Raw genomic sequence first — 21341 nt, 5'->3', positions numbered from 1 at the left:
ATGATTGACCGCCCACGGTTGCTACTCCGTTATTGCCAGATCAGCTGTAATTACACAGAGAACCAACAGATGATGTTTGGGACTAGCATCATCTTCAATGTGTAAAAACTGGTGACCCAAAATAAAGCAATACCAGCGCCGGCCGTGTCCGAATGCAGGTCAATTAGGAAAAGGGTAGGAAATTGTTGACGTGATACTCGCTTTGATGGAAGCCGACGAGTCATCTGCACTCCCACGAGAAATCACTGGGATGTTGGATATATGGGGTAGGGAGTGTAGCAGGGTTCGTTTTGGTAAACGGTTTGCCGGGTGTAACGTGTAGTTTGATTAAGGCTGAGCAAAAACACAATCGAACGCGCACTAATTAAATGACTTACTGACCGCACAAAGCAGAACAAAGTATTTCGATGATCGTGCGATCGTTCTGCGTAGTCAACAAAACACAATCGGACGCGCACTGATTTTTTTTTCTAATCCCCCGCACAAAGCAGAACAAAGATCCGATGATCGCACGATTGTTCTGCATGTAGTCAACAAAACACGATAGTACACGCACTGATTTTTTGCTTATTAACACACGCACAAAGCAGCACAAAGATCCGATGATCGATGTTCGAACGAAGCATAGCAAAAACACTATCGAACGGGCACCGAATAGTTTGCTTTACAACCAACTAAATAAGACAGAACAAAACAATCCGGACTCCACGAACATTCTTTGCGCATTACGGGAACACGACTGCGTAAACCGGAACAAAATAATTTGGACTCAAAATTCTCCGTTCTTTCAAAAATACGATTAAACGCGCACTCTATTATATAATTCACTATTTTATGAATTATAGAAACAAGTATTTGAATTATTTCCACTTCTAGTACATATGTTAAATTATACATTTTGAATACAGTTCATACTACACTAGAAAAAAGACATAGAGAAAGAAATTTTGAGCGATAGATATAATATATGAAACATTTGTAGATAATGGGGTTATATGAGGTTTGAGTAGACAAACAAAGGAATAAAAATCCTTAATTTCTAACACGTTGCAGAATTGTCTTTTCTTTACAATCAAAGTTATTGTGATATTGTGTTACTTAGAAAAGTACAATAAAAGAAACAGATTGTCATGAGAATTTAAAGTTAGTTAGTCGGAAACCAAAACTATTGAAAAACTAAATCAACATAGTTTAGGCTTACAGTAACAAAATGTATGATTATTATTTTCTCTACAAAGGATCGTCTATCTAGAGAAAAGAGTATGAACTATAAGTATTGAAATTTGAGATGTCGAAAATGCTGAGTGTGTAACCAAAATGTGCCATATAGAAAAATTCTCGAGAAGAAAAAAAAATCAGAAAAAAGCAATAATTGACATGACAGTGTTAGGCAATAATCAATTCTATTTAATTAACTGACCTTTGACCTTTCCTATGTATTTTCCAACTACACTCAACCAGCACTTCAGGACCGATCCGCGACCCGGGCGCAACCCACCCTGCAAACAAACACTGTTTTGTGACCGTCTAAGACGAATCAAGCACCGTCCATCTAATTCCACCAGTTAACCTTCGTTATCCTTGCAGACACGTATTTCGACCACAACTGCGTGGTCGTCTTCAGTGTCCCGTACTTGACTCGACTTGTCGAGTCGAGTCAAGTACAAGACACCGAAGACGACCACACAGTTGTGGTCGAAATACGTATCTGCAAAGATAACGAAAATTAACTGGTGGAATTAAACGGACAGTACCCAATTCGTCTTAGACGATTTAATACATTCCACTAAACGAGCTTAATATATTTTTCTGACTGTTTTGTGGATTCCGTTGAAAACTAACGTTTTCTTCCAAAACTGATTCCTTTACCTGATAGAGGTAAGCATATTCTGTCGGATACATATGGTTTTAACAGGAAACGCTCACTCTAGCAGTAATTCGCCATCCAATGCTTGTTTACAAAACAAGTCACGCTCAAATCACAGATCGGTCCCTATATGTCAGATTCTTCCACAATTTTGTATAGGAATACACGGAAATCCGTACAAATATTGTATAATGCCTTACAATTTTACAAGCTTTTCTGCAATTTACTTATAAAAGCTTAGGTTCCTCCAGCAGACTTGCGAGCAAAGGCGTAGGAACGCCAATCCGGCGATGGTTCGAAGTTCGACTCTCTTTCCGGTCTAGGATGTTTTCGGGTTGGAAACCCTCTCAACACCCCTGGCATAGTGCATCAATTGCACCCACCACACAAGCCGGGGGAAAAAAGCCTTCAATTAATAACTGAGGAAATGCTAATAGCAGCCAAGCTACAGTTGGAATGTAGAGCCATAGAAGAAGAAGCTTTCAATCTAAATCTCGCAATGTCGCACATGGAAGCTTTCACACAGATTCTGGCAGGCATACAGAACCAAAAAATACTTCCGCTGTTTGGGTATACCTTCTATAATATACGAGGAAGGCATCGCCACTACTGTATGAATTAAATTGTATTTTGTGGCAAGTAAATGGATTTGGAACAGCTTTTCTTAGATTTGTTAAGTTGAGTTACCTGATCAAAATATGAATTATTTAAATATAATTGAACGTGAAAAGTTTGCCTTCACTGGAGTCATTCCACGTCATATGCTGTTTTAGAAGGTTGGCGCCAAACTTCCGAATTTATGCGCAATGTAGAAATAGCGGTAAAAATTAAACGACCTCATCACTACAGATTTGGAAATAGTTAGAACGTACCTGCATTCGACTAAAATCTTACCAAACTATGGATCCTGAGTCATTCACCGGAAGTAGAAGCGGAATGTTAAAACTTCGTAGTTTACCCGCAGCTAAATGGTTAAGGTCCAGGTCCAATGACATTAAATTCTTCGTTCTTCGGGTACATTTGAATCATTACTACAAACTTATATATTTTATCACTTGAGAACAAATTTAAGAAAATTTTCAAATTTTTTGACGGGAAAAACTTTTAGCGAAGACAAAAAAAAACACGTCCCCCAAGCCGTTCCTGGGTGGACGTTAGGCAGAAAAACAGCGATTTCAACAATGCTTGTTCTCTCATATGGCCCTCTGCTAATCTTCAGTTTCTATTAATTTCACACTTGCCACTCGCTTGCGGTGTCAATCGAATCTGTATCTTCATTACTTTCATCTACTCCCTTTCGCTTTGAGTAGTATAATTATCACCGAAAAAAGCCAATAAATTAATTTCGAGTATTTAGATGATTTACGAAGCTTCAACATCCATCTACCGCAGCTTAACCTCAGTTTCAGCACTGTTTTTAACGCTCTTAATTCATTTGTCGTTTCGAAGGGACCTGGATCAGATTCCACCGTCGTTCATAAAGAACAATGCCAGTGCAGCCTCGCTGGCTGTCCCAGCCCTGGCAATTCAACCGACCATTCGCGGATGGCGTGTTGCCTGATGCCTGGAAGCTCGCATCAATTAGACCGATCGTCAAATCCGGCAACATACATAGCGTGGAAAATTATCTACCCATTTCGATTCTGACTCAAAAGACTGTTGCATGATAAGCTTTATCCAGCCGTTAAATCCGTTATATCAGAATTCCAGCATGGATTCATGAAAATACGCTCGACGATCTCTAATTTGATGAGCTTCACCAATAGTGCTATTGGATGCATCGAGAAGCGACAACAAGTAGATGCTGTGTTTCGCACGATCTTGTTATTTTGAAACTGACACGTTTTTGTCTACCGGCATGGATCGTTAACTGGATTAATTCGAACTTGACTTCAAGAAAAGCCTTCATTAAGATTCGTGACGCCACTCATTGTGCGCTTGTCATCTTGGTGTCAGATAAACGGAATGCAAGCCAATGCCACCAAATGCAGAATCATAACTTTTTTTCCGTGTTTACTCATCAATCAGATTTGACTATTTGATGGACCAGTTACCGCTTATGAGAGTTAACTCCATAAAGGATCTTGGCCTTACCTCGGACAGTAAGCTTCGGTTCAACGAGCACATCTCCAAGACAATCTCTAAAGCTGTGCTTGGCTTCCTGTGCCGCAACTCTGCGTAATTCGATGATGTTTGTGCTTTCAAAACACTATACTGCTCATTATGCATTGGTCCGAAGCATTTTTGAGTACGGAGTTCAAATAGGGGCTCTTTACCATGCGATTCATGCATCACGCATAGAAAGCATCCAGAAACGTTTCGTCAGATTCGCATTACGACGGCTGCCATGGACCAATCCCGATATCCAGCCTCCGTATGAGCACAGATGTGCGCTCAATGGTTTATTTGTTTATTTTTGATATGATCCGTGACAACATGCAGTAGCGTGCTCCGGGAAATCAACTACCACGCACCTAATAGTACGTTCAGATTATGAGCTATATCACTTGATATAGCGAATCTTGACATGAGATACCATATGCATTATTTCCAGTGAAAACAAGATGTACAAACACTGATGTCAAGATGCTCTATATCAAGTGATATAGCTCATAATCTGAACGTACTATAACCACCGATTACGCAATCACCAATTGATTTGGACCCCGGCTTACGGTTACAACAAACCTCTTGACAGATGTTGTAGTTTGTTCAGCGATGTATATGATATGTTTGATTTCAATTTTAGTAAACTTGTCTTCAAAAATAGGATTTAGATACTTCACGCATTAATAAAGGTTAAAAAAAATACTTCTGTCTGAGTGGTTTTGAACCAAAGATGAATTAAATAAATAGACAGCTACAATGGGTTTATTTCTGTCTGTCTGATGCATTTCGCGCATAAAAGATAGGGTGGGTAGGGAATCAACCAATGTTTTCGATTCATAAAAACAGTTTCATGGCCGTTTTGTACCTATGAGCTTTGTCTGTCGCGCATTACATTTTACGCAGCCGACAAAAATCGGCTAATGACACATTCCATGGTGTACATTACATGATTTGTGTTTATTACTATGCTGATTCGCTAATGCAATTACGAAACATTATCATCACACATTTTCAATTGCCTTTACAGATGCCTCCATTGTAACGCCAATCAATTCTCCGCGGAAACACACGGAAGTGAACGGAAATGTTCGCAAGCACCAGCTTCAACAACAATCACACCAGCAACAACAACAACAACACCACCACGTGCATCATCAACTGCAACACCAACATCTGCCGCAACAACACCAACAACATCTGCACCCGAATTCCGCCATCCAGAGAAATGGGACTTCATCCGTGGCAACGTCCGAAGATGGCGAAGAGTCTTCCAGCATGCCCGACGAGGAAGACGACACTCAAACCATCGTGGACCACTTGAGTTCCGTACAATCGCCACAGGTGAACGAAATAACTTCCCGATCGGCCCTGTTCCAGTGGACTGTCCCAATTCCTCTGCCACCGAACGAAACACTCCCATTCAATGCGCAGGATCTGCACTACGAAGTGCTGTTGAGCGATCCTGGAAAAGAGAACAAGTATAAAAGCATTTTCAAGGGCAATTCTTTGAGTTGCATGGTTCAAGATCTAAAGCCTGGCCAAGAGTACACCGTTAGATTGCAGGTTTATCTGGAGGCGTTGCATGGAGCCCCGACGGAGCCTACGATTTTCAACACGCCTGCATGCGAACCGGATGTCCCGAAGGCGCCCACGCTATTAGCCAGGATGAAGAACTCCCTCCAGCTCCGCTGGAATGCCGCTGCGGATAATGGCGCACACATTACCAATTACGTTCTGGAGTACGACAACGGAAAGTACAACGGAATGATTCATCTGATTAATCCCCAAAATTGTGATTTTGTTGAAGTGTGCAAAACAAAGGGTAAGCAGTTTACTGTCAACAAATTGCACCCATCAACGAACTACATCTTCCGACTGTCGGCCGTCAATGAGTACGGACGAAGTGGATATTCAGATTTGGTGAAGTTCAACACTGCCGGCAATCCACCAAGCCAACCGGCACCTCCTACGTTGCAACACGCAACAGCAACCTCGCTCAAACTCGCCTGGCAGCGACGTTCGCCGAGCGAGGGATTCACACTGCAGATGAATGATCTGGACCAGGGTTATGGATATAAGAATATCTACACCGGGCCTGATACGGTTTATGAATGCCTAGGTTTAAGACGAGCAACGACATTCCAATTTAGAGTAAAAGCAGAGAACGAGAACGGCGTCAGTCCGTTCAGTAAGGAAGTGGTGTTTAAAACTATGCCGTCCTGTCCGAGTCGGCCGGCTAAACCTCAAGTGAAAGGAAAAATACACGCAACAGGATTCAAGGTCAAATGGGACCCACCGGTTGATACTGGTGGCGCTGATATAAATTTGTACCATTTGGAGATCAGTTCTGGTGCAATCTACGAACGAATATACACTGGAAAAGAGTCGGAAACGATCATTGACCGACTTAGTCCAGGGACGACTTATCAGATAAGAGTGCTTTGCGAAGGTCCTGGGGGAATAAGTGCATTTTCTGATCTGAGTTTGGTGACGACTGAACCGGAAGCGCCCGGGGCGCCTCCTAGACCACGCTGCAACGGAGCTCCGACCCCTTACGCAGCATGTTTGATATGGGAGAAACCGGATTACAACGGAGGTGCACCAGTTCTAGAGTACGAGATGGAAGTGGAGATGACCAACAGAAGCCGAAATTCGTGTTATCGAGGCAAGGATCAATTTTGTGTGGTTAAAGATCTGAGGCCAGGCGAGATGTATACGGTACAGGTACGTGCAATCAATCGTATCGGAGCAGGAGGGTGGTCTGAGGAATACAGCTTCCATGCAGGAGCTGCTCCACCAAATTCTCCCAAGGATCTAAACATAACCCTAAAATCGCCAACTCATCTAGCTGTGATCTGGGACGAACCGCATTGTAATGGAGCACCAATCAGTGAATACATTCTTCAATCCAGTACCTCTTCCGATACATTGCCACCATCATCGGAGGATCTGCTCTACCAAACAGTCTATCAAGGTCTACAACGAACAGCTGATCTGAAAAATCTTACACCTTTTACCAATTACCATTTCCGAGTATGTGCTGTCAATAGCGCTGGAAGCTCTCGCTATTCTGCAACCTTCTTGCAGAAAACCCCGGCGGCACCGCCAAATGTCCCTGTTTTGGGGCAGCACAAAATAACGGCCAGAAGTATACTTATTTTTTGGGAAACGCCCCAGTGTAATGGTTCCCCTATAACCCAATATAAAATAGAATGCGGCGATCGAGTTATTGTTGTTGAAGCCGCTTCAACTTTGTGCAGAAGAAGTAACGAACAATCATCAGCCAAAAAGTTCGACGAAATAGAAGAAAGCGACGAAGACGAGCAAGATGATTCTGAAGAGGATGAGGAAAAGGATGACCAGGAAGATGATTCATCCGAAAATATGACTGACAGAACAGAAGCGAATTTAGTAGAACCTAACACAAACACCACGAATGCAAATAGCACAAATCGAAATGAGATGCTTATCGAAGAATTGCATCCGGAAAGCCCCTACAGACTTCGGATACAAGCGGTGAACGAAATCGGAAATGGTCCGTTCTCACCTTCTATAAAATTCACCACAGCACCACTGCCACCGAAACCACCGAAACTAGAATGCATTCAGGCCGGATTTGCCCACCTGAAGCTGCGTTGGGGTGAAGGCAAGAATCTAGCAGACCTCGCTCGGTACTACGTCGAAATGGAGAACAACCGCACCGGAGAGTACCAAAACGTATACACAGGAACCCGAAGCACGTGCAAGGTGATGAAATTGCATGAACTTACCTCCTACACATTCCGGATAGCGGTCGAAACGAAACATGCGGGAATGGGTGACTTCTCGGAGGATTTCGTCTTTGCCACTTTGGCAGCCACACCGAACACCATCAAGGCACCACGAGTGTACGTCGAACCGCTGGGAGGTAGCGGCAACAGTGCCAACAGTTCTCCACAGCATCCTTCGGCCACGGCGGCAATTTCGTCGAATGGTAATGTGAGCGGTGCGACGACTGCCGTACAGGGCAGCACGCATCTAACGACGGGTGCACCAGCGCCAGGGGCTTCGACTCCACTAACTATCGAGTGGCAAACTAGTCGGAACAATCCGTTCTCCGACCCGATCGAGTACGTACTACAAATGGCGAAGGCGAAGGATCAAGAGTTTAGCGAGGTGAGTACCATAATATTTTGCGCTGTAGCAAAAGAGATGAATATTAAACCCCTAATCGTGATTTTTTTCGACAGGTTTATCGCGGTCCTGACACAAGACACACCATCCAAAATCTGATCTACGGCTTGCCTTACCTATTCAAAGTGTGCCCCGTGCGAATCCGGTCCAATGGCGAGGAAATTCACGGCGTATTTTCCCCGCTTTTGCACCATCAATTGACCCCGCACAGGACCCCGTTCGGGTCTCATCCGCGTCACTCGGCCCACGACGAGGTGGACGGTGCTTCCGGCACGAAGTACTACGCCGGCAACGTAGTGAACCGGCGAGGTGAGTTGATCCTTAACAGTTCCGATTACCACCATCATTCCGGATCGACATTGTGCGCTAGTCCGAATGCCGGCGCTACCGCGCAGTCACTGCTCCACCTGCCCAAGGGAGGCAACTTGGTGCAGACGATATCGGATCTGCTGGAGGCCGATTCCAGTAAAGCCGTGGTCGGCGTTCTGGTGTTTATCGTTTTATCGGTTATTGTTGCAGCTTTTCTCAAGTGAGGGAGGAATTCGCGAGCGGCGATCGATTCGTGGTAGGTTCTGTTGTAAATTTATCTTCTGGGAGCAAACTATTCAAAAAAAAAAACATTCGATTCGATAAATAACGATAAATTTACAATCATATGCATGTGTGGAGTAATGAATCTAACAACTTTTAGTCAACGCCTTTGTCTTGTCCTTTCGAGTGTTGAGAACGAGTTGAGACGAATCATCCTTTGATGTGCTGAATGTTCGCTGGACCTATATTACACGGAATATGCCCTTGTGGTGCACGATTTTGTAAATGATCGTTTCGAAGGCAAAGACCTGCCTTTACAAGCATTTGTCTAGGGCAATGAAGATCAGTGCTTGATGTTTTATTTATCAGAAAGCACAAAAGGCTCTTGTGATCAATGCTTGAGTCCTACAAAATTATGAATGTCTCAATCGATTATTACCCGGAACATGTCCTTTAAGTTCCCTAACATGTGCTTGGTTAGAGAATGAAAGGGTATGCTTTTAATTAACACTTGAACCTCATTAGCACAATTTATCACTAAAAACGATCTTTGAAAATTGTAATATCAGTCTCAGAAGAGTTAGAACTTTTGACCAAATTATCTACCAATTGCCTACAGAAAAAGAAGAATACAAAAAAATCGGTTTACGTTGCCAACAGATTGAACACGTGGGCCGTCGTTCTTTGGTCTTGGTGATATACTCCATTCAAATGCTAAGATGATGATTCGCGCATCCAGCGACAAATGTATTAAAATCTATCCAAGTTACAATCTTTCAAACTTATTTTTAGTAAACAATCGTTCATTGATGGTTTGAGTGTTAAAATGGACAAAATTTGAAGAACAATAATCAAAGGAACAACACGAAGTGAATGATCTGTAAATGAATATTGGTGTCATCGTTATCACTGCTACAAAACTACTCTTACTACCACTATTATTGCTACACTGCAATTACAAAGCGAATCTACTAATAACTACAAATTACTGGAACAAATAAGCAGACAAAAGAAGATCATAACAAATATATCTAAGCGAGCATGCGACTGAACCGAGTCGTACATTTTATCAGCATTATTGTGGTAAAACTGTGGACAAAATAGCAACAATTGGTAACAGGAAAGGTGAAGAGCTTCTCTGCGGTGTTCTCGATCCTTGTCGGACGAAGGGATGTTTAGTATTCAAAGGTAACGCAATGTTCAAAAATTGAATCGCGCAGCAAAGATGAGGTACCGCAAAATTTATTATATGTTAAATTTGCTATATTGTTTATGTTATACTTATTCTCAATTATGACGACGCAGCAAGGAGAACGCAAACCGCAATGGAAAATAAACGTAACAAAACGGTAACATAGGTAAAATATACGTGCAGGTTCACTTAAAACTGAAAGTGGAAATGAGCAGAAAAATGATAGAGTGTCCTTATTATACGCTTAGAGAATGAGAAAGGGAAGAATCGAAGAAGACGGGGGAAAACCATTTTCTGTCCAAAGTTTTACAAGTTTCGTTTTTGTGGTAATTGTTGTGGCGAGAAAATTGTACCAATCGGGGAGGAGGGTGCGTTGTTTTTTTGTTTAGGTTATTTTGCCAGCGATGCGCTTTGTACGGGAATAAGTATCAAAACATACAGCGAAAGAGTAAAAATGAAATCGAAAACCAAGAGAAAAGTAATAGCCAATAAAACAAGGTAATCTATAGTATTATTATTCATAACTAAACAAGAATCAGAGTGCTTGTTGCTGAACTGCTAGAGACGGGGGTTTCGGGACGATCAACCCAGCGGATGGATACGACCTTTGCATAAGCCTCAAAAACAATAGATTAGAACCGCGACTGATGACGGAGGATAATAATGAAGTGCGTTGATTGTAAACCGAATACCCAAATTACACATACTAATAAACACAAACACGTACACACTTACAGACAGAGTCAGACATGCAGAAGAAAAGCACATAGTGGTATACAAAACATTTTTTCTCTCTATTATTGATGCAATCGCTAAATAAGCCAGAATACACACTACGAAATAATACTGAATGCATTCCATAAGAGGTCTTTTTATTTTAAACTCTTATTTTATTACAGGCAATATACTTAGAACGAGAATCAAAACGTTAAACACCAATTATAATATTAGGAGATGAATTAAATAGGTTTTCCGATTCCGACTTGAAAACTACTGAACAAACACACAATCCACTATAGTGCATAACTACAGTTAGTATCCAATTAAGATCTGAATATCACCTTTTTTTCTACCCTCGAAACAATAAACCTTTAAACAATACATCGTCTTCCGAGAGCACTCCTGGTGAACACTTTAGTTAGTTATTAATTTCAAAAAAGTCGCTATTCTCGCTTCAGAACATGCTCCAGCAATGAGGGTCATAAAGTTCAAAATATGAGGTTTTTTACATAAATCTGTAGCAGACTGAAAATGTCCACATGACAAAAAGCTTGATAAATATTTGTTCATTATGGCGAAAAGTGTGTTTGATTGATTATGAACATTCAGCAAAATATTTTAGGAAAAGCTCCAAGCAAATCTGAATCTAATTATTTAACACCAAATCGCCTACCTACTTTTTTCTTAAACAGTCGTTTGCACTTTATTCACGTTATTCTTTCCAAAGGATCTTGAATTTGTTTGTAATCTGATAAATTGACACTCCCAAGATCCAAACAGTATTTTATAGTTTCCCTCGTGCAGTCCAGCATTGTTCTGCACATGGAAATTACCGACACGTCATTGGCATACCAAACTACGAAACTACGTGCCCACCCATCATCTCCAGCCGTTTCATCAGAGGGTACAGATATAGTACGAACAGATACACAAAGAGTTGGTCCCCTTATCGAACTGATCCCTCGATTGGTGACGGTTTTGATAGATGTCCAGTCCATTAACGGTGATCCGCGACGATAAAAGCTCTCCTATTTTGTTAAGCAAGCAAACGAAGTTCGGATCAAAATCGAGTGAGCACATGCTCCTAGTGATGAAGGAGCGATCCACGAAATCAAAAGTGTGTCGAAAATCAAAAAAAGCCAGCAGTCCTCATTATTTAGATTTTTTTCATACTAACTATGCGGTCCTTAAAGAGCAAAATGAAAACATTTTGGGCCTTAACATGGTTCATTATGGTTTCTAGTCGGTGATTCAGAACCCGGGGAAAATTGATCATTCTGTTTTCTTCGCCAAAACGAACACGCTGTCGACGAAGTCGGGCTGGAAATTTACGGAAAGCGCTTCAGTCATGACCAGGATGAGTAAAAATATCAAAATGTTCTGAGGTAGAACTCACGTGGTATAGAGTCTTATCCGGAAGATTTATATGGGCTGGTTGTTTTGATTGCTGCGAAGAGGACAGCTGGAGTTTTTTCCTTCGTACATCGGCTGTTCGTCGGATTGTTCTCGGGGATCAGCTGGGTAGAACAAGTTGAAATGCTTCATCAGAGCCAGTGCTCCCCGCATTTGGAGCTCTCTAAAAGAAATTTATCATGGGGTGTAGCCTCCCGAATCAGTTCTCTATCATGACAGCTTGCGAATAAAGTCTCTCGCGGTATGCTACATATCGTATATGTATACAGAGATGATAAGTGAGAGACTTGTTATTTCTCTTTAGGATTCAATCCCTGCCCCGGATATAAAAGTGTCATAAAATTGGAAAAAGTTGTAGAGTTAACATATGTGCAGGATTCCGGGTTGAGCATGCGAGCGTGCGTCATACCCACTCTTCATCACACAACCCCACAAGTGTAAAAAGTACAAGAAAATGACAATTTGCTGCTCCCAAAATGCATACAGCTGCTGTGCTCTAAGGTGGTTATACAACAAAGCCACAAATCGGCCATCTTGGAAACCACGTGCTTTTTCTAGTGATTTTTTAAGAGCACGAATTGAAAGAACAACGACGCCCATGGGGATCACAACATCTGTAGATCGTTTGATTACTCATGCTAAGCAATCGACTTTAATTTCAGCATTGTACAAAAAAAATACGCTGGTTTTGAACTTTTGATAATAGGAGTAGAAAACCGTGTGGTGAATTTGAAATTCACCACATGGCTTGATTGTATAATCACCCTAAATCTTCCATGTAAATAAGTTGTTGTGAGCGCCTAAACATAGACCTTTTTTATACACAACAGCAAAACACACGCGACCAAAAATATTTCCGCTCTTTAAGGATCATGTTTCTCACGACTTTAATCACACGCACGTGTAAACGCTCTCGAGTGTGAATCAATATTCTTGCCTTTACTTGTAAAATCTCTACACATTTCAAGAAGAAGGGTGAGAAGTGGCCAACCCTGGCAGTATTATGAAGGTGGATGAAAGATTTCCTCGATTTCCACCGAAAGAAGGAACAAGATGGAACATTTCGTCGTTGTCGAGTCCAACTTGGAATTCCTCTATATTTGCTGCGGCCAAAAGGAGGAACGGTCACGAAGGGCTATGTCCATTGACGCTGCAAATCGTTGTCCTTTGTATCCTAAGAGCGATTAGTTCTCCGTCCAAGCTCTCCTCGATTTCTAAAAACTGTATATGCTCTATTTTTGTTTCTCTTTTACTGAGATTGCACAAAACTATTTAATTTGCCTTATTCGCTATGGTGTCGATAATCATTGAGGCGACATTTGAGCTGTTAAAGTCATTCCATTAGCAAATCTCCCGGCGGTCGACTACCATGGTTGCTATAACCCCTTCATTTATTTTCTCTATTTTGAGCTTCTTTTGAAACGGTGATAAATACGGTCCAACCAGCAAAGGCAATTGCGGATCAATCACACTTATCCATATTCTCTTTTCTCAAGTACGTGCTTTTTTTGTAGCCTACAGTATCGAAGTGTGTTTGTTTACCAGCCGATGATTTCAACAACGTCTCAAATTGTAGTAGCGCTCGGCTTTGTCCCGCACATTCAAAGGACAATATGTGATGGATCGCCATCAGGTTCCCAGCGGTAGGCAGTGGATATTTTTGCATTTTTCTCCATTCTATATCGCCAATGAAAAATAAATAATGCAACATTCCTCCAGGGATTCCGCCGGGAACTCCGATGAGAATTCTTTAGTGGTTCCGAAGGGAATGTTCCGGGGATTCCTCCAAGCATACCGAAGAGAACCCTCCAGGGATTATAAATCCTCCCGGGTAGTCCACGGAGAACCTCAAAGGATTGCGACGGGATTGTTTTAGGAATTCCAACGGGAACATTTTAGTGATTCCGACGGAAATGTTCCAGAGTTTTCTACGGGAATGTTCCAGGGATTCCAATGTGAATCATCTAGGGATCCTTCATCCTCCAGGAATTCCTAGGGGAATATTCCAGGAATTTGAACGAGTATGTTCAAGGGATTCCGACGGAAGTATTCCAGGAATTTTGACGGGAATGTTTCAGAGATTCTGTCGGAAATCCTCCAGGAATTCTAACGTGGATGTTCCAAGGATTTCGTAGGCAATGTTCCAGGTATGTAGAAGCAAATCGTCGAAGGATTCCGAAGCGAATCGTTGAGGGACTCCGAATCAATTCTCCATGAATTCAGAAAAGAATCTTCCAGCGATTCCGAAGGGAATCCTCCAGGTATGTTGAAGCAAATCGTCGTAATTCGTCGAAGGCTTTCTAAGCAAATTGTCAGAGGGATTCGGATCGTCAAGGGATTCGGAAGCAACTCATTGAGGGATTCCGAGGCAAAACGTCGAGAGACTCCGATTAAATCTTCAATTCCTAAGTAAATGTCCGAATGATTCCGAAACAAATCTTCGTACGATTCCGAAGCAAATCAAAAAGGCATTCTGAAGCAAATCCTTAATGTATTATGGTATCCCCTACAGATTCTCAAGGGTATCCCTCAACGATACCGATAGGAAATCAGTGTGAATTCTTCTGGATTCCGGTTAGAATACTTCGATAATTCTGAAAAGTATTCTTTAGAGATTCCAATGAGAATTCTTCTCGGATTCTGATGGAAATGTTTCTCAGAAATGAGAAACAAGCTCATTTGTCTTCCTCTCATTTCTTTATGATAAGGTGAATATGGGAGATAACTCTTTGGTCTTCAAACTTTTTCAGTAATTCATTATGCTATATGTTGAAAATTGCGGGCCCTCCTTAGCCGTGCGGTAAGACGCGCGGCTACAAAGCAAGACCATGCTGAGGGTGGCTGGGTTCGATTCCCGGTGCCGGTCTAGGCGATTTTCGAATTGGAAATTGTCTCGACTTCCCTGGGCATAAAAGTATCATCGTGCTAGCCTCATGATATACGAATGCAAAAATGGTAACTTGGCTTAGAAACCTCGCAGTTAATAACTGTGGAAGTGCTTAATGAACAATAAGCTGAGAAACTTGTAGATCCGATCGTTTGTAATGTCCTCCGACAAATCGGTTAGCTTCACCTGTAGAACAATCGAACTTTTATTTCTGGATCCTGGACTGAGGCTATATTCTGTATGTAATTACATATCCATCCCATAGTTGCAGAGTTTCCTATTCATATGGAACGAATATGCGATTTCAAGCAGAATTGGATCAAGTCAGGTTAGATAAACCCACCGCCCAGTAGCATTCTGGTTTTATGCTGGTTTTATAGAAGCCATGAAGAGCAAATAATGGTTTTCATGACCGTAATAAAACTAAAAATTTTACTTGGGGCGGTTCGATAATGTTCAGTGGTTGGTATCTGTCTAACTCGTTATTAACTTTTAATTGGAAAGCCACCAATATTTTTGGTTTCAGATACATCGTCACCTTCGTCTCACGAAAATGCGCGGGATGAAATTCCTAAATAGGTAAAAGGTAAAAATAAGTGAGGTACCTACCAGTCGTTCGATTGACGTTCAAACAAAAATATTTCGTTCTATAAGTCATGGCTTACTCCGATACTCCTTCGATATACTTCATTCCGATGACTTCACGATTCTTTTTCAGTTTCCCGAAGACCGAAGGTTTTATGAGTCCATCAGCTAGTTCATATGTGACAAGTTCAATATTGATCATTTTCTTTCTAGCGCATCTCGAATATAATGATGCCTTATATCTATATGCTTAGCCCAATGATTATAATGTAATTGTGCTTTGATTAGGACAAAAAAAGGAACTGCAACAACTTATCTCTAGTCTACCACGAGGCCTCCTGAATAGCTGCGGACAGCGCGATTCAGCTAAGCATGTAGTGGGCATCATGGTCATTTTTCCAAATCAATGGATTTTCAATACCATTCGGGGTCCCAAACAACTGTGCGAAGTTTGAGCCTGATTGGTTGCTTCCTCGCTTTCCGCATCGCGTTTGAAGTTTGTATGGAAATTAGTATAGGAGAACGTTCATTTTTGCATTTTTACTTCTAGAGGTTTCAGTTCATCGTAGGATGCCGAAAAACATTGCTGAAGAAGGTACGTTGCAAGAATGTCCACCAAAAAAACTGATTTTTGCTAAAATGTCCACCAAAAAATATATTTTTTTTTAATTATTGATCGGAATCATTTCTCAACGTTAAAATCGGGTCAAGAATAAAAAAGGATTTTGCCCACAAATAACCATATGTACCCTAGTAACATTTTAAGTTTTATAACGCTCTTGAAGACAATAATTCACTCTTCAAGAGTGTAATAAAACCATCATAAAACCAAAATGTTACTAGGGTAGCCTGATAGTGCTGGCAGAAACATTGAATTCTTCCATATGTTTTGAACAATAAATCTTCAAAGCGTTATAATATTTTTTGTAGATGTTCCAGCAACGTACCTTCTTCAGCAAAGTGTTTCGGCATCTTTCAGACTATATGCTAACGTAATGAGTCACGTAATTGACGTGAAGCCGCTAAGGACAGAAATGTAAAAAAGTACAATTTCCTATACTAATCTCCATATAAATTTAAAACGCGTTGCGGAAAGCGATGACGCAATCAATCGAGTCCATATTTTGCACAGTTGATCGGGGTCCCAAAACGATTAAAAAAAACCTTGATCTCACTTGATTGGATGTAGCTTGCGTTTTTCCATGCAAATGCGCCCACTCTAATGTAGATAGAGCGATGGTTGGTTGCCACTTGCAGCGGTAATCGCTCTGCGTTGCTGCATGAATAGGTATTGGCCATTCGATTTATCTCGGCAAAATTAGTTGGTGACATTTTCTTGTTAAGCTTTTCATTCATAGCTGCTTTTGTTAGTTTGAAGTAGCTATATTGAGCTTAACTAACACCTAAGCTCATTGATTCTTTTATTTCTATTCAACAGATACAGCTATTGGTTTCTTCTAAATCATTCATAAGAAAATTCTTGTTCAAAAACATGTCCATACGTTCTATTCATTCGTCATTAAGTGGGTAGTGGGTAGAGAAAATCATAGTTTATGTTCATCAAGTAATAAAAGTTGAATATAATATGGCTGGATTAATAATTATTTGCGAGCGTCTTAGGGGAAAATGTTACACAGTTTTAAATTTTTTGTCTTCCTTTTACTTCCACTAATTTGTTTTTTGGTATCTACACAAATACGTATTTCATCCACTACTTGTGGACATCTTCAGTGTGTTGTTTATCGATAAACTCTGCCTGGACTTAGGTACAGTTATTGATCAACGCATAGTACTCCTCTTACATGGCTACAAATCACTTCTCTTGGAACTTTGTACGGTCGTGTGAAATATTGATCACAATCTTGTTAACGGTAATCATATTCACTGATAGTTGAGGAATGTACCGTACTTCCTTGACTTCAAGTTCTTTCTTACAGCGCTCTTGAGCTTTAATGGTCAATTAATCCTTATAAGCCGTAAGAACAATACCGCTTGAAGGTTACTTATCTTTCAATAGCACCTTATTGTGTATCATGTGGACCGTTGCTCCTTAAACGAAAAATCAATCGATGTTGATTTTCAATTCTATTGACAACAAAACAGTAAACCAAATGTTTTATCCTGCTTACTTCGGTAATATTTTGCTATGTGTCCATGTTTCTTGTATTTGATGCATTTCGGCCCCTTCACGTCTATTCTCGGCAGTAAGTATCAATTCTCTATTCAGATGAAAAAGCTTTATATTTTGAACTTCAAATCAAAGTGTTAATTAACATGAATTAAATTACGACACCTGAAAGTTCTCCAGTAGTGCGAAAAAAGTCCCAGGATTCCATTAAACTTTTAATTTTTTATGATACAACACAAGCTGAGGAAATAAATGCTTTCGGATATTAGCGATCTGTCGAGAAATAGAAAAATTACACTTTCCCAAAACCAGATTCAAGTGCAATTTATATTTGACTTTCATTGACAAAGCGTTTGCCAGCGACATGCTGTGCGAAGAGATAGGAGTTGAGTTATATGTTTATCTATTGAGACATTTATTTTTTCCTCCCGTAAAAATACTGCAATTATATAGGAAAACTTCTCTAACAAACAAACATAAAATTAGAAAATCAATATGACATTAATTATTTTCTTTTCTTGTTAAGTTTAATAAACATTTTGAGGACGTATGCAATATGAAAAACAGGTAGAACGCAATGCATTTTCATGTATTATATGGTTTCTTTCTTTCTAACCTCGATAGACATCATTTATTTACAATTTTATTTATCACTGTTTTCTGCAGAGATTTTCCTATTTTATTTACTGATCATGTTGTATATCGTAGTAAAGCAATCTATTTTCCTCATAATAATATCGGTGTTTGGTCTAGCCGAGTATATTAAGAAAAATATGTGTCGAAATTTAATAACGTTCCGAACTAATTTTGATTGTTCGTTGCAATCAAATCTTGAATTCAAATTTGGTTAAAAAATACCGTTTCATATTTCTTAAACATACTTATTTGACACATTGAAAGTTTGAGAAACTTGAATTGAATTGTATTATGAACTCTTTAATGTTTTTGATTTAAAAAATCTTTTACCGGTGCTTTCAGAACAAGGATAACGCGCTAGACCAATAACTTACGGATCAGATAACAAGTTCTTTTTATTTATAACACAGAGCTATTATTCGTTTTATCAAACCAACAAAAATTTAAACCATTAACAGTTTTATTATAAATCATAGTCTTTAAAATAGTCCGTTACACTTAAAATTAATAGACACTCACAAATGATTAGAGAAACAAACAAAAACCGCAATTGTTCATACCGATCCACTACTTATAAACAGCATCCGCATTTCTTGCTACGCCAATCTCATTTTAAACTCACAGCAAGCATTCAATCAAAGACAGTGTAACAGTTTGCTTCAAATGTTGCCCCAACGCCAGTTGGATTCAAAACCCACACCACCAGTAACAGTAACAACGCGGAAGTCATGCATGAACCCGAGTTCCAGTCCAGGTGAATTGTATTTGGCCAACAGAATCGCACAGGACAGAAGTATAATAAATGGGTTCGACGAAAAGAAAATAACGAAAGAAAGAATTTCATATGAAACGAGTGGGGAACGCAAATCTAGGTTTCTTGTATTTATTCTACAAAATACATAAAGGAAACGCAAATATAAAAATATTATTCTATTGAAGAACGATGATAATGATGATACACAAACAATTATAAACAATTGAGGAAAAAGCGTAAACAAATATTAATATTAATATGTATGATTAGTACACTGATGGGGGATAATAGTAATTGTATAAATTTTACTAATCACATGCTCTATTCGTTAAAAATATAAAAAAAAATCGGAAAAATATGAAAAATATTTTTACAAAGTACTTTTTATCTCATTTTTATTACAATTATCATTTGTTTATTGAAAATGTTACTTTTTTGTATTTTTAAACTCTATTTTTACTTTACCTTTCTCTACATTGAACAAATAAAACTATTTCGAAAAAGGAAGAAAACAACAAAATAGAATTATGTTGAGAGAGGTGAAACAAGTGCGAGAACGGTTCGCGATAGCATCGTTTGCTCTAAATCGAGAAAAAAAATAACAGACTAGCGCAAGCCTGTCATGGAAAGACGAAACTCTGAAAGAAGGCGGAAAACTCTAGGGAAATGGATCGCAGACAAAAAAAAAAGTTGAAAAGAGAAGTATGACATGATGATAATATTATGCTACTATACACGTATAGACATCCAATGGAATAATGTATAACAAAATATTATTGCAAGAACAACACACACGTATATAAACAATTAAAAGAATGGAAAATAAATTAAAAATATATATGTTAAAAGTGGACATTAAGTATATAAACAACAAAAATATCTTAATATATATATGAACAATATTTAATTTAACAGAAATATATTTTATGTAAAAAATACGGGTGTCTCGGTCAATGATAATAAGAACAGAAAAGAATGCCAATGAGCGAAATTGATGCAAATTGATTATCCAACATTGCGACCGATAGTTCGTTGCGCAGGTGTTTTGCAGAGCGTCGCTTTCTTCGTATAGTAAAATCTTCTATCGTCTGAAATGGACTACAACCCGGGAGAATATCCAAGGTACTTGTATAATAACGACGACAAATTCTAGACAAAACCAGCGTAGGTGTAACAAACTTGATCCAATTGGCGTTCAGAACTTCTGTACTCTCGTGCTGTGCGGTTCTGTTTTCGCTTTGCTGCAACAAGTTTTTAATTAAAAAAGCAATTTTCATTTCAGCAGTACCTACTTCTTATCCAGTTTTCCGCGAGCGGTAATGGCCGCCAGCTTGCCTGCAGGTTAGTCTCTGATTTGACGTTTGTGGAGGTCAACTGTACCGTTTCCCTGAGTCGTACGCTGCCTTCAAATCTACAAACAGATGATGAGTCCGAAAGTGGTATTCCCGGAATTTATCAAGAATTTGTCGCAGAATAAACATACCGCTTCTGCCTTATAAGCAGGAGGTCGAGGGTTCAATTCCAGGCTTGTCCCTTTCCTACTTTGTATTTCTATCTTAGTTCTTTCTGTGTTTCACGTTATACCAAAACGATTCCTACTTGTATAACCTTCCACGCAATCCCAAAACCTCCCGTGGCACCTATGAGAGGTCGTAGAGTTCTCTGCATCTTTCTTAAGTAGGTGTCCAACAAACCATCCTTCCCCTTCCTCAGCATTCGCAAGGACGTGGCCAGGACAGATCTCGACTACAGTCCCTTCCCGATTTTGGCAACACGACCGGATTTTAATGTTGCCAAAATGGGGATGTTGCCAAAAACGGGAAAAAAATTTCATACAAAATTTCATTTTTTTTTGCATGATTGAAGCTAAATACTTAGAATATGTACTACAAAGTATGCGGAGTGTGTTTAAGTGATACACGTGCATCATAATTGTCATTTTTGCGATATTATTCATAACACGAAGATTGTAGCTCAAACAAAATTGAAACAAACTCAAGAATAGTAATCAAACGATAATGTAACTAATTAGCCAATTTCATAATACAAATTTATATCCGCGTATGTCCATCAACTGTTATCTTTATATCAAAGTATTGCTTTTCATATAGTCTGTGCATTTTTGTCTGAATCTCATCTCATTTGTTTCCATTTTCATTTCGTCTGGTAGCATGTTAAATAGTCTAAATCCTTTAAAAAATAGCGAATTTTGAGTTCCTGTCATTGTCAATTTCGGTAAGCGAAAATCATTTACTCTTCTCGTATCATATCCATGTATATCCGTTCCATATTGCACGTGGTCTGTAAGATATTTAGGAGTCAACCTATTTTTAATCTTGAAGACAA

The 21341-nt window shown here is 39.7% G+C and overlaps 1 protein-coding gene across 2 annotated transcripts in view; it reads left to right on the top strand.

Moving 5' to 3' along the window:
• Positions 1 to 19933, top strand: part of LOC134213876 (fibronectin type-III domain-containing protein 3a-like) — a 193536-nt gene extending 173603 nt beyond the window's left edge. For both annotated transcript variants that reach the window (XM_062693315.1, XM_062693316.1), the window contains 2 exons: positions 5004 to 8131; positions 8206 to 19933. In XM_062693315.1, coding sequence (XP_062549299.1) covers positions 5004 to 8131; positions 8206 to 8682 — 3605 coding nt within the window. In that variant the 3' untranslated portion in view covers positions 8683 to 19933. The remainder of the gene's footprint in view (positions 1 to 5003; positions 8132 to 8205) is intronic.
• The last annotated feature ends 1408 nt before the right edge of the window (positions 19934 to 21341 follow it).

This window comes from Armigeres subalbatus, chromosome 2 (assembly GCF_024139115.2).
Source record: "Armigeres subalbatus isolate Guangzhou_Male chromosome 2, GZ_Asu_2, whole genome shotgun sequence".
Lineage (NCBI taxonomy): Eukaryota > Metazoa > Arthropoda > Insecta > Diptera > Culicidae > Armigeres > Armigeres subalbatus.
Note: the sequence above shows the minus strand (reverse complement) of the source record. Positions and strands in the feature narration are given on the sequence as shown.